The sequence below is a fragment of the Pygoscelis adeliae genome, unplaced genomic scaffold (assembly GCF_000699105.1).
Source record: "Pygoscelis adeliae isolate BGI_AS28 unplaced genomic scaffold, ASM69910v1 Scaffold123, whole genome shotgun sequence".
Lineage (NCBI taxonomy): Eukaryota > Metazoa > Chordata > Aves > Sphenisciformes > Spheniscidae > Pygoscelis > Pygoscelis adeliae.
The window spans coordinates 2,857,651-2,869,478 of record NW_008824650.1 but is presented as its reverse complement, the minus strand read 5'-3'; the positions used below and the strand labels follow the sequence as shown (position 1 = coordinate 2,869,478).

The window sequence follows — 11,828 nt, the reverse complement described above, 5'->3', positions numbered from 1 at the left end:
CGTCTCTTGAACTATGAAAAGTGGCACCCTGCTATTCCATCTTTGTGAAACCAGAATTTTACAATACCATTTTATGATACTATTAAACTTGTTTGCTTGACAAATGATTGAGATCGGGGAGGGGAGGCGTAGATCATTGTCCGCTCTAGCTGATCTCACTTTGCTGGAGGGCTGTGAGCTTTACCTTATGGTCTTCTGCTGGTGGAGCTTGTAGTTCTGAGATGTTCCCTCCTGAAACTTTTTTTCCATCCTCCCAAAGAGAGCAATAATTCATGTTCAACCGTCCACTGGTGTAGAAAGTCTGTTAAAGTAGGGAAGTGGGAGAAGCAGGAACGCAGAGGTACAGCAAGGACACCTTTTTCGGGGGTGGGGTGGATTGAGCATCCCTGTCCGGGGCAGGGCAGAAGAATTGAATCATGGATTTTGATGAATCGGCACCTTCTGCAATGCCAGCTCACATGAGGGGTCAGGAAGAGGTTTAATTTGTCTGGAATTGGCAAGGTCCAATGCAGGGGGCTTCGGAATTATCCCTACTCTAATCACCCCCTTTCCCATTTTTTATAATAGTTTGTACTCGGGTTCCCCTCCCCACCAAAATGCATAGAATGCATTTTATACTCAACTGTTTTTTTGCAGAATTCCGAAATGTCACTTAGACTTCTTGAGTAAGTACAGTATCTTAGTACAGGAAAGCTATATTAAAAGATTGATTATTTTTTCTTTCTTTTCCCTTCCAATTGTGCTTTTGTTTTAAAAGAATGGCACAAAAGAAGTATTTAATAGCAAAACTGACAAGTTGCTTAAGAGAGGACAAAATTCAGCTATGGAAACCACCATATACAAATGAAAAAAAAGAAGCTGGTAAAGAGATGAAGGTAAATATTCTCTCTGAGTTAATGTCACGCATCTTCCATGTCATACTGCTGGTGCATTTCCCCAGTTTTTCTTGCTGTTTTCTTAGGAGCTTGTACAAAAATACTCATCCAAGCTGAATATCAATGAGAATGATACGGAGAATATGCTTGAAGAAATACGGTGTAAAGCAATTGAGCGTGGAACAGGCAATGAAAATTTTAAAGTGACTGGGATTGCGAGACTTGATATATATCTGCCTCGTAGAAAAGTAAGTGACATTGCAGAAAAGTCAGGATAAGTAGCTTTACTTTGATGGCCTTTTGAGTTCTAGATATGTTTCTAATGCAAATATTTTCACTCCTTTAACTTTTTCGGGATGTTTAACTTTAACTGTTTCATCTGAGAGATCTGTGTTAGGTGTATAAAATATAGGGGGAGGGGGAGTTATATAGGTATATTTCAGTTTCCCAGGTACATGGGAATATCATGGCAAAGGAATACAATATTGGAAGATCAGTAATTGTCTTTCCTTTAGGATTTAATGATAAATTATCTTTCAATTAAGAAAAGTAAATTAGATTTAAATGTTTATCTAGTTCAGTTTGATTCCTTCTGATGTAACTGTTCACATAGCAGTAAAGAGCAGATGTGTTTTTTCAGCTGTAGAATACCTACAGTTGAGTTGGCATATGAATATCACTGTATTATCACAGCTTTTGTTTAAATGACAGCTTTAATTTAAAAAATTTCTCTTTAAGTGCAATAAGCAACTTGAACTTGGTGTCATCTTAGGCCATGTATAGCTGATGACATTGAAAAGAACTCCTTTAGCTTTTAGCCGTGGCATGTGGCAGTGTCTTGCAGTGTTGACATTATCCTCATGTAACTATTCCAGCCCAGGCAGCTAACTAAACTTACTTTAAAATACGTATGTCCAGTGTTTGAACTTGGAAGTAAGAAGCAGGATTTTCTGTTGTGATGGTACTCATCTGTCCCCTTCTAAGTCAGGCTCCTAAAAGCTTCACAAAGATAGAACTGAATTAAGTCTGCCCTTTTAAAGCCAGGCTTCAACCTCTAGTTTCACGCATAAAATATGCCAGAATAATGATGTGAATCTCATTAAATCAGTGTTAGACTGGTTGCCGTACCAGATTCTGTGGCTACATCTACCCTAGTCAGCTAAACACAAGTGGGGGACAGGCTGGCCGCTGTTCGATGGACACCCATACTGCCAAGCTGTTAGCGTCGGCTCTGATGCTGTTTAGCCCAGGCCCCCTGGTATCCTGCTAAGCAATGCCCGGGCACAGTGCGAGGGCTGACATGGGCCAGGGACCGATCTCAAATGGCACTTTGGATACAGCTGCTCTGCTTTGAAGGTTGAGCAGATTCAACCATATGGATGTGAAGTGTGTTGTGCACGTTGGTCACACGACAGAGAGCAGGCCCTTGGTTAGGTTCTGACTAATACAAAGCCTCTTAACTGGGAATATTTCCCCCTTAAAAACAGCACAACAGCCGTCTCCAGTCAGCTCCTAGTTTTGATCATGTGCAGGAGCAGCGTCTTCCCCAATGCTGTATGTCTTCACTGATAACAGTGAAAAAGGAGTTCTTTATTTAGGTGCACTTAGAGGTTGTAGTCTTCTTATCAGCAACAGAAGTGAATGTTCACTCTGGAAAAGGGCTATGTGGTTTTTTATCTGAAGACGGTCTTAGATGGTGACCTACGCTTCAGAAGGGGTTTGTTGTTGTTTGTTTTTTTTTTTACTGAATATTTGCAAAAATATTCAGTAACAATCATGATTGTTCTCTCTCCTGTAGTGAAAAATAATTACCAGGGAATGTGATGGGCTAAAGGGTAGAGGGTGTTAAGTGATTGCCATGCAGTTAAAACAAACAAATAATTTCATAATTCCTCTTCACAGTGCTACTGGGCATAGGGGAATTAATTAATTTAAAATTCCAGTTTATCTAATCTGGGACCAGAGACACTAATAGGAATTAATCATAACGTAGCCAGTCACAGGTGAGTGGCATAATTACAAAGCAGAGTTAAGATTGGAAGTGCATAATTAAATTAGTCAGTTTAAATTGTTTGGTTCTGAATTTAGATTTATCTAATTCTGAATCTTCTGCTGTTAGAATGCTTATTTTTAGCACTGTATAGCAAGTACAAGACTCCCTACCTGGAAATTCCTAATATGTATGGCCAATCATAATCCTGTTAACATGATTGTTATTTGAAAAAGAAATTGTAGTAGTTGTAAAACAATTAATTAAGAAAGTGTCTGAAGTATCTTGATATCATGCTTTTTTCCTTCCCTCTTCCTTTCCCCCACACAATATAATTACTACAGAGCAGAAAAATCCCACTGGAAACTAACCTGTTCATCACAGGCAAGGAGCTCCGATCACAGTAAGTATAATCACCCTTGGTTCTTATCTAATAAGATAGCATGCTGTCATACAGTACTAAATAAAAAAAAGAAACAAAGCACTATTTGTTCAATTTAAGCTTTTTCTTAGCATGTATGTCTGTTCAGTATGTCTGAATAGGCTGTCCAGTGTCCCTGTAGGGCAGTTCTTCATGTAAGAAGCTGTGGTTTAACAGATAGAAAACAGGAAAGTTGCAACTGTGGAAGAAGGTAGCTCTCTGTAAACCCCCAGCAAGTACCTGAGAAGGCACTAGTGATCAGTATTCCAAATCTCTAACTAGGCAGGTCTTCTGAACAGTGAACATTAGCTTCTCTTCCTTTTGTGTTTTTAAGCCTAATAAAATCAGGTTCTTTTCTGTCTGTTTTGCTTTTTCCCTTTCTGTGTCCCAGATTTTCCCTGTATGGTATACAAAGCATTCTGATGATGTTATTTTACTTCTAGCAGCCTTTTATAGCAAAAGTTTTAAGCCAGTTACAGGCATACTAATTTTTCAGTTTTATTGCTATTCTAACAGAAATATTGTATAGCCTTACAAATTTATATTCATGGATGAAATGATTTATTTCACAGGATAGCACAGGAACATGCATTAAAAGAAAATGCTATCAAAATAATCATAAATAAGAAACAGCTTGACCTGGGTATGTATGTCTAGTTGAGTACACTTTTATGATAATTTTCTAGTTTACTGTTTCTCAGAAGAAAAATTTCTTGCAACTTTGTTAATTTCAGAAATTCCCAAGCAATAGCAGTTATATTTGTCAGGTTCTGCTCTACAGGAAATGTAATAAATTATAGTGATCAGAATTCTTAGATAGAATTACAGCAATTATAGGAATCCTGTAATAAATGTTGAAAATCCATTTTTCAAGTGTTGAAACCCTGAAAATGCACTTTTAAGAGAAGCCCTAAATTTCCTCAAAAACCATATTGTATAACAGCACATTCAAAAACTTTTTGTAATGCTTTACACATGTTCAACTTGTCAGACATGTGGGAAGTGGTGGCAACGGCTTTCTCTTTAGTGATGGCCTAAGCAGCTGATGTATTTATTTCCCTTAGAATATGGCAGAATTAGAGCCGTGGAATTGACAATAGGAGCTCAGATTCAATCCCAAGTTCCTCTGTCCTGTTGCTATTGTGGTGTACGATCCTGGACATGTTGTTATTCCAGTTTTTGCCTGAAGATCAATTAACTGAAATAGAAACAATTGTATTTTTTGAATGTTTCGAAAAAAGCAAGCAAAGAAACATACCAATCATTTAAAAAGCGCTTTTAAGATGCAAGTCTGATTCTAATTTCTGAGTTTCTGCTGAATATGTCAGTAATTGGCAGGGGTTTTGATTGAGTTCTTGAGTCTAGGAATTACTGTAGTTCTTCAGTACAGTATGAGTAAGGCAAGGGCTGTTCAGGTTGTTTTGTTTGTGGGTGGCATTCTCCGTTCCGCCCCCCCACAATGGCAATACAATGTAAAATGGTCTGTCTTCACAAACAGAGTACTTGGATTGTATTCATCATACTCTATTTTGCAGGTAAAACCCTTGAAGACCAGGGTGTAACACACAATGCAAAAGTGATGGTACTTCAGCTGGAACAGAGTGATGAGGAAACCAGAAGAAAAGTTCAGGAAGAAGAACTTCAATGCAAGAAAGAAAAAGAAATAAATGACAAGATGCAAAGAACTAAGAAGGGTTTGGAAATTCTAGCAGAGAGAGGTAAGGGGGGGTTGTTGAGGGTTTTTTTGTGGGTTGAGGGGGAGATAGGTGTTCGTTAATTCTTGTGCATCAAAAACTCTCTTCTCAGTGGACTTTCAACATAGAAGAGTGCCTGTACCGTGGCCAGGTTTCAGTTTATACTTTTCTAGGTTTCTACCTAGTTGAAAACTGGATTTTAAGTTGACTGAAACTTCCTCTTCTATTCTAACTCTACTCTAACTCTTCTTGCACAACTAGATTTCTGGAAAACATCTGGTACTTTGAGAAGGATATAATATGAATCAATTATTATTTAATTGGCACTTGACAGTTAAGGGACTGACGACTCTTGAGAACAGGCTTTAAATTTATTGTAGACATAAGTACAGTGGAATAATGTATTATAAGTCATTACACACTTTTTTGTAGTTTACCTCAGATATGGCTGTGCATAACCATGGTTTCATTGTGCAGAACATTTCACTTGTCGTTCTCATCTGTAACGTGGCTGTTCTGTTCTCATTGCATTTGATGTTGATTGCTGGCAACCATGGATTAAGTTAAAGGGATATAGTCAACAGTAATAATTTTTCAAAATAAGATTGTGTTTGTGAATTGCATTGCTAGATGGTGAGTTTAAATCACTTCTCTATTTTATTGTTTCAAAAATCCACAAACAAGAAACACTGAAACTGAGTATGTAATGAATTCCTGCCAAATGCAAAAATATCTGAACAAAGCTTCTTTTAAGGGTCAGTGACAGCCTGTTTCTTACTATGATATCAGATTTTGAACAAATTAAAGAAATGATTCCTTTTTATGGATTTAAGGGGTAATTTAGACCCCAGCCCTTGAATCCTGTATAGGGCCTCTTTAAGGTATTTACCACAAGCCATCAGTTATAGCACAATGCCAGAGTAGAGAGTGGAGTCCATAATGGGCTCACAGGCTGAAGGTTCTGTGTGAAATGTAGAAAGGATTTAACAACCCTTTTGTTTCATCTGAGAAAAATTTCAGGGCATAAGCTTTTAATCTCGGCAAACTCCTGCTCAACTGTCTTTTGTTTACAAGAAAAGCATCTTTTCATTTTAAATCAGACGGAAGTGAAAACAAAATTGATAGTTTGGTTGTAAGCATTAAAGATGTGGGGAGAGGAAAATACTGAGCTGTATTTTCTTTTTTGTTCAGTTTTACCAACTGTGCTCAGTTGTGTTTTTCTTTATATTCTATGCTTTATTTGATAAAGCATTTCAAATGTTATATAGTGTAAAATGTAGGTGGTTTGTCTTCTGCAAAAAATTCTTTACAATTCATGTAACTTTTAATGTGTCTAAATTTCTGGATGAACAGGGCCTTTCCCTTAGTGACCTTCCTAAAAGTTCCTCATGTTTGTCTGATCAGGGCCGTTTTTGGTAGGCCTGTCCAAAACACAGATGCAGCCTTTATATGGAATTCTGATTCTTTTTGTTGGTTGGTTGGTTGCTTTTTTGTTTAACCACGTACTTACTGACATAATCTTACAAGAGCAGAGTTACTCTGTTGAAGGTGGTACTTAAAATTTAAACTGCTTTTTCTTATCTTTCAGAGGAGTACTTGGATCCAGATTCTGTTCCGTACCTAGATATAGCTAATCAGACTGGAAGGTCAATCGAGATTCCTCCTCAAGCTAAAAAAGTAGGTAAAAGTATCTTGCAAAGCTACTGAGACAGCTTTTTAAACCTTGATTTGTGAAGCATTTCAAATATGGGATTGAAATACAGTCGGACTTTTTTGGGACGTAACCCTGGGTCCAGTAGATGTTTGCTTAACAGAAGTGATTTTGAAATAAAATTAAAGTAGAACTCTAAAATTGGGAATACTTCAGTCATCTGGAGACAGACCTCTGATTGCTGGTCTAATTGCTGGTCTAATCTTGCACTGACCCCTATGTGGTCCATATCTTATTTTTGTGCTTTAAGATGAGCTTTAACTTTGTTATATCCTAGCACCTGTTTTAAATTTTGGGTGCCCTGGAACAACATGAAAATAACTTGTTCATTAGGCCTCAGTTTCAGTTGGAAACTCAAAACTTCATGAGTCTCTCAAAATGGGACTCTCTTAAAATAGTTTTGAGATCTTTTGCACTGTGACTCCTCTCAAATTTAAATTTGTTCACCATTCAAGAAAGTTCCACATTCTCAACTGAAAATATCTTTGGTTGGGTGCATGGATTGAATTACAGTAGGAGTGACATACCTGATGTTGGCTGCTGAAGCAGAACAATAGTGATAGATGCTATCTTTTAAGATTGCTGGATTTTCTGAAGATAAATAAGAATCTTTACAAATACTTGGAATTACACCCAGTAACAAAAAAAAATACCTCGGGAAGAAATGAGCAGGCCCCAAAGTGTGCTAACTGCTGCCCTTGCCTCTTCTGAGGCGTACTGTGTTCTCTGCATCATCTGGAGTCTCCGGATGATTGGAATAACAACTGTTCATTCTCACAATGCATGCTGTTCTGATGGAGTGCTGAAAGTAGTAATTCACCTGAAGAGTTAAAGCATCAAATGTTCAAGTGCACAAGATTTTATCCGTATTGAACATGGGTGAGAAGAAATATTGCAGGTTATTTCTAGCCAGAAATATTATTTACATTTCCATTTGTCGTACTGCAGGAACGAGAGTGTGTTCCTGCCACATTCAAAATTTAATTTTCAGTTCTGAGGTTTTGCAGGAGGTGAATCGTTAGGTTTTACAAGATAGCTGTAATAGCAAAGCAAAACAAATTTGATGCTTTTAGAAGTGTAGCACCCAGAAAAATGCTTAGCTTTTTATCACTCGGCATTGAAAATCTATCTAGGGTTGCATTCTTAAAATAAACTTGGTGCAACATTTCATGTGTCAGTAACACTCATGCTTTTAATTAGACAATATCTAACATTAACAGATGGGAGAAAAGTACGAAGCAATGTGAAATCGTACTGCTTTTACAGAACTGATACAATGGTATTTTTCTAGGAGGAACAAGGGCTCTAATGGATTACCTAGATACTTCTTTTTTGTTATATAAGTGAGTTGGGGAGGTGCAAAAAAAAGTCTCACTGTTTTTCTAGGCACTTGTGCTGGCAATGGGTTATCATGAGAAGGGCAGAGCATTAATGAAGAAGAAAGAATATGAAATAGCACTGCCATATTTGTTGGATGCTGATAAACACTTCTGGTAAGAACCTTTTTGAGTCCTTGTGTGTCTTGTCCCTTTACTGTCAACCAAATGCAGGAACAGTATTAGCTCTCCTTGTGCATATAAATCGGGGCCTGTTTTGCCTGGGATTACTTCACCCCCCCTCTGCAGATGGGAAACAGCAGACAAAGGCCCTGACTTGCAGGGACAGGTGGCTTCGTGTCGAACAGCTGAAACAGATACTGCCACTGGGCAATTTAATCTTCCACATCAACATAAACAGAAACTGTCGATATTCATGTACTAGGCTATAAATTGCATTAGCTTGAGAGACGGTTACAAGATACTCCTGCAATTGCTCCTGTGAAGTAATAATTTCTTGTAAAAGGTGGAGCAGATAGCTGAGGTCAGTAACAGTACCGGGGTTTCTGCAGGTAAACTACTTTCCCATCAGCAGTCAGAGCCCTAAATTGCTCTTTTGAGATCCCCGAAAGTAATATTGTCCCCATCTGTTTCTCATTTGTATGCACATGCAAGGAGACTGGCACAGGATTCAGCATGTTCACGTGCACGAAGGAAGACAGTTTCTCTGTCCTCTCAAAGATTACAGAGGGTTTAATTGCGTTCTGCTTTTAAAGAGATGCTGTCTTAAATAGTAACAAAATGAGTTGTAACTACTGTAATTCTTTGAGATGTTGTGTTATCATTAGTGCTCTGTATATTAGTGAATACGATGGGAGATCAGTGCTTTATTAAAGTTCCACTGACATCAGTTTGCTACCTCAAATACGAAGTGTGTGCTTTCTCAAATATGTGAGTATGCATATTTCTAGCATGTTGTTTCATTAGTATTAAAAAGCGTGTGGAAAAAATAAACCACCTCTCCCAAAAAAACAAAGTAATTGTTTTCTTTTCCAGTGAGTGTAGCACAGAACTGCTGAATACCGTGGATAATTATGCAGTGCTGCAGCTGGATATAGTGTGGTGCTACTTCCGCCTGGAGCAGCTGGACTGCCTGGATGATGCAGAGAAAAAGCTGTCCACAGCACATAGATGCTTCCAGAGGTGCTATGGGGAGAACCATGAAAGACTTATTGATATCAAAGTATGCTGGTTTTGATTTAATTAGGGTGGCTTTTTTTTTTCCTACATGTATCCAGCTGGTTTTTAAGTATTACAAGACTGACTTTTAGAAGTTTAAAGTTTTCTCATGCCTCCTCAGCCTGTAATCTAGTTGTGCAACTGTCAGCATAGTGAAAGCATTGCACCTGACACAAAGGTCGTGGCAAACATGCATTTATATGCACAGACATCATCAGTGTTTTAGATGTGATACTTTATCTGCATTTTAAGTGTCACATATTAGCGACTATGTCGTCTTTAAATATGTAAAGTGTTCTATTGAGAACGAATTGATGTTCTACCATGTGCTTCTACCCATGTGCCCCTCCCTCGTTTAAACAATTCTTTAGGGAAGCTATGGTCGTGAGAAGGTTTTATTTCTACGGCTTTACCTCCTTCAAGGGATAGGACACTATCACAGTGGCAGAGAAAAGGAGGCTGCTGAGTATATTCAGAAGGTAAGACACCATTAGGTAAAACTTTTGAGTTGTTCACGCTAGCTCCTGTGTTTGGGCTCTGTCTTGCACCTTCTCCCTGACCTTCGCTTACTCAGAAAAATGGGGAGACTTTTTTGTTTGTTTGTATGTTAGCAACAGTGTAAGTAGTATCATTTTGTTCTTCCTATATACAGGCATCTCGTTTATATGAAGAGCTGTCCATAGATCCTGATAAAGTTTATCGCCTGTCGCTCCTGGGTTTCTCCGAACAAGAAGCTCGCCTTGCCCTGCGAGCATGCCATGGGAATGTGGAGCATGCTGCCAATCTTATCACCAACAGAAGAGAGGTATGGTGCAGTGAAAGTATTAAATCGGGGATCATATTAGTTGGGGTGTCCATAAGATCGTGTTTTGTGTGACTGGTGCAACGTGGTGTTAACTCAAGGACTTTGATTATCCTGCTCTGGCACTGTTAGTGTTACTAGCAGTTTGACATCTGTTGCCACAAGTCTGAAACCAAAACGTAATGCAACAAGGGAAGCTCTGTCCCAAAACAGATGGGATGAGAGAGCTGAAGACCTGTGGTTGTACCACAGAAGTGCATAGGAAGACTTTGCACCAGTGTTTGCTAGTCAGCAATACTCCGTATGGGAACAAAACCACCATGATCAAGCTGTCACTCCTGGGCTTGGGTGGTCTGAAAGACGAGAGGCTGCACAATAAAGTGCTATGAGGGTAACCATCGAGCTACACCATATTGTGGCTTTGGACTTGGAAGATCTAGGAGGGGAGCAGGATTTTTTTATGCTGAAGTGAAGGAAGCTCAAGTGAAGAGAGTGTTGTCCAGATCTGAAGTGCCTGAAGTTACGTTTGGTAAGCTGAGGTGGCACTTTCAGAGTTCAGACAGTGAAATGTGGACGGAAAAGTCAAATGACTGAGAGAAGGGCTGAACAGAACTCCTTGGCTGCATGCCCAGTTCTGACTATGTCCTTGGCAAGTGTTGTCTACAGGCCCATCTGCCAAACGGGTTTATCACATACCACACAGGGCCTATAATAGCTGTGATAGCATAAGATCCGATCTGCAGAGACTGCAGAGCGGAAGTATGGCAACAGTGCTAGCTCATGGAAATGCAGTTTTATTTAGTAACGAGTGTCTTCCAGCACAGTCTGTATTTAAAAAAAAAATAAATAAAAACCCCTTTTCCTCAAGAGATTCAAACTCAAAGAAGTAAATCCAAGAAACCCTATACGCACAGGGAAAGGCTGAAGCATTCCCATGCACAGTGAGCTTTGTAATGGCTGTGTTCTCGCAGGAAAAGGCACAGATAAGGAGGGAGGAGAGAGCTAAAAGAAGGCAGCGACTGGAAGACATAAACACCTTGAAAAGTATGGGCTATTCAGAGAGAGCTGCACAAGTAGCTCTTCATAATACACAAGGAAACCTGGACCAAGCCTTTAAGGTAAGTGATTTTCAGGAGTAGTACCTTTGTACAAAAAAACTTGTTGGCTTTTTTTTTAATTTAATGTGTAGCAGATTCTTATTTTCTGTAGTCTATATTTGTTAGTTCATAGCTACCTTTCCTGAACTGTAATGACTGAACTTCCACTTCCTGAGCCATTTAAGTTGGCTGAGGTTTGCTTATATCAACTATTGGGCTCAATAAATACCCATACGGAGGGCTATCATATTTCTGTTGCTCTATTCTGATCCCTCCCTGTTGTATTGTAGTTTATTCTTGACAATCCAGAGTTATTGTTGGAAGATGATGATGATGATGATCCTGTGGCCATGGACCAGTTTCAGGTTTCCCAGGAAAGTATTGAACAAGTAAGTTAGACCTTTTGCTTTCTTAGGAGTCGGTTGTCTTGTTTCTGAATTATGCCTTCAAAGACACCAGATCTTCCTTGAGCAAAGTTGTACAACTTTTCTTTGACCCATGTCACTCAAGCTGTCACTCTTCCACTGTTTGGCATCTGCTCTTCACGGTGAAGTCACACTCAGGCTAAAATGTAATCCATGTGTACTTCCTGCCCACGATACCAACCTGTCGTGCACGGGTGCGGAGCGAAGTCTGTGCACTCTAATGCTCTATCCCAAAAAAGACAGCAAATGAGAAATTCA

General features: G+C 39.0%; 1 protein-coding gene across 1 annotated transcript in view; it reads left to right on the top strand.

Moving 5' to 3' along the window:
• The first annotated feature begins 743 nt into the window (after positions 1-743).
• Positions 744-11,828, top strand: part of NUB1 (negative regulator of ubiquitin-like proteins 1) — a 13,383-nt gene continuing 2,298 nt past the window's right edge. Inside the window, exons 1-12 of the mRNA XM_009322496.1 lie at positions 744-875; positions 962-1,123; positions 3,210-3,268; positions 3,859-3,929; positions 4,822-5,004; positions 6,569-6,657; positions 8,078-8,184; positions 9,064-9,250; positions 9,618-9,725; positions 9,899-10,051; positions 11,020-11,166; positions 11,436-11,534. Coding sequence (XP_009320771.1) covers positions 759-875; positions 962-1,123; positions 3,210-3,268; positions 3,859-3,929; positions 4,822-5,004; positions 6,569-6,657; positions 8,078-8,184; positions 9,064-9,250; positions 9,618-9,725; positions 9,899-10,051; positions 11,020-11,166; positions 11,436-11,534 — 1,482 coding nt within the window. The 5' untranslated portion in view covers positions 744-758. The remainder of the gene's footprint in view (positions 876-961; positions 1,124-3,209; positions 3,269-3,858; positions 3,930-4,821; positions 5,005-6,568; positions 6,658-8,077; positions 8,185-9,063; positions 9,251-9,617; positions 9,726-9,898; positions 10,052-11,019; positions 11,167-11,435; positions 11,535-11,828) is intronic.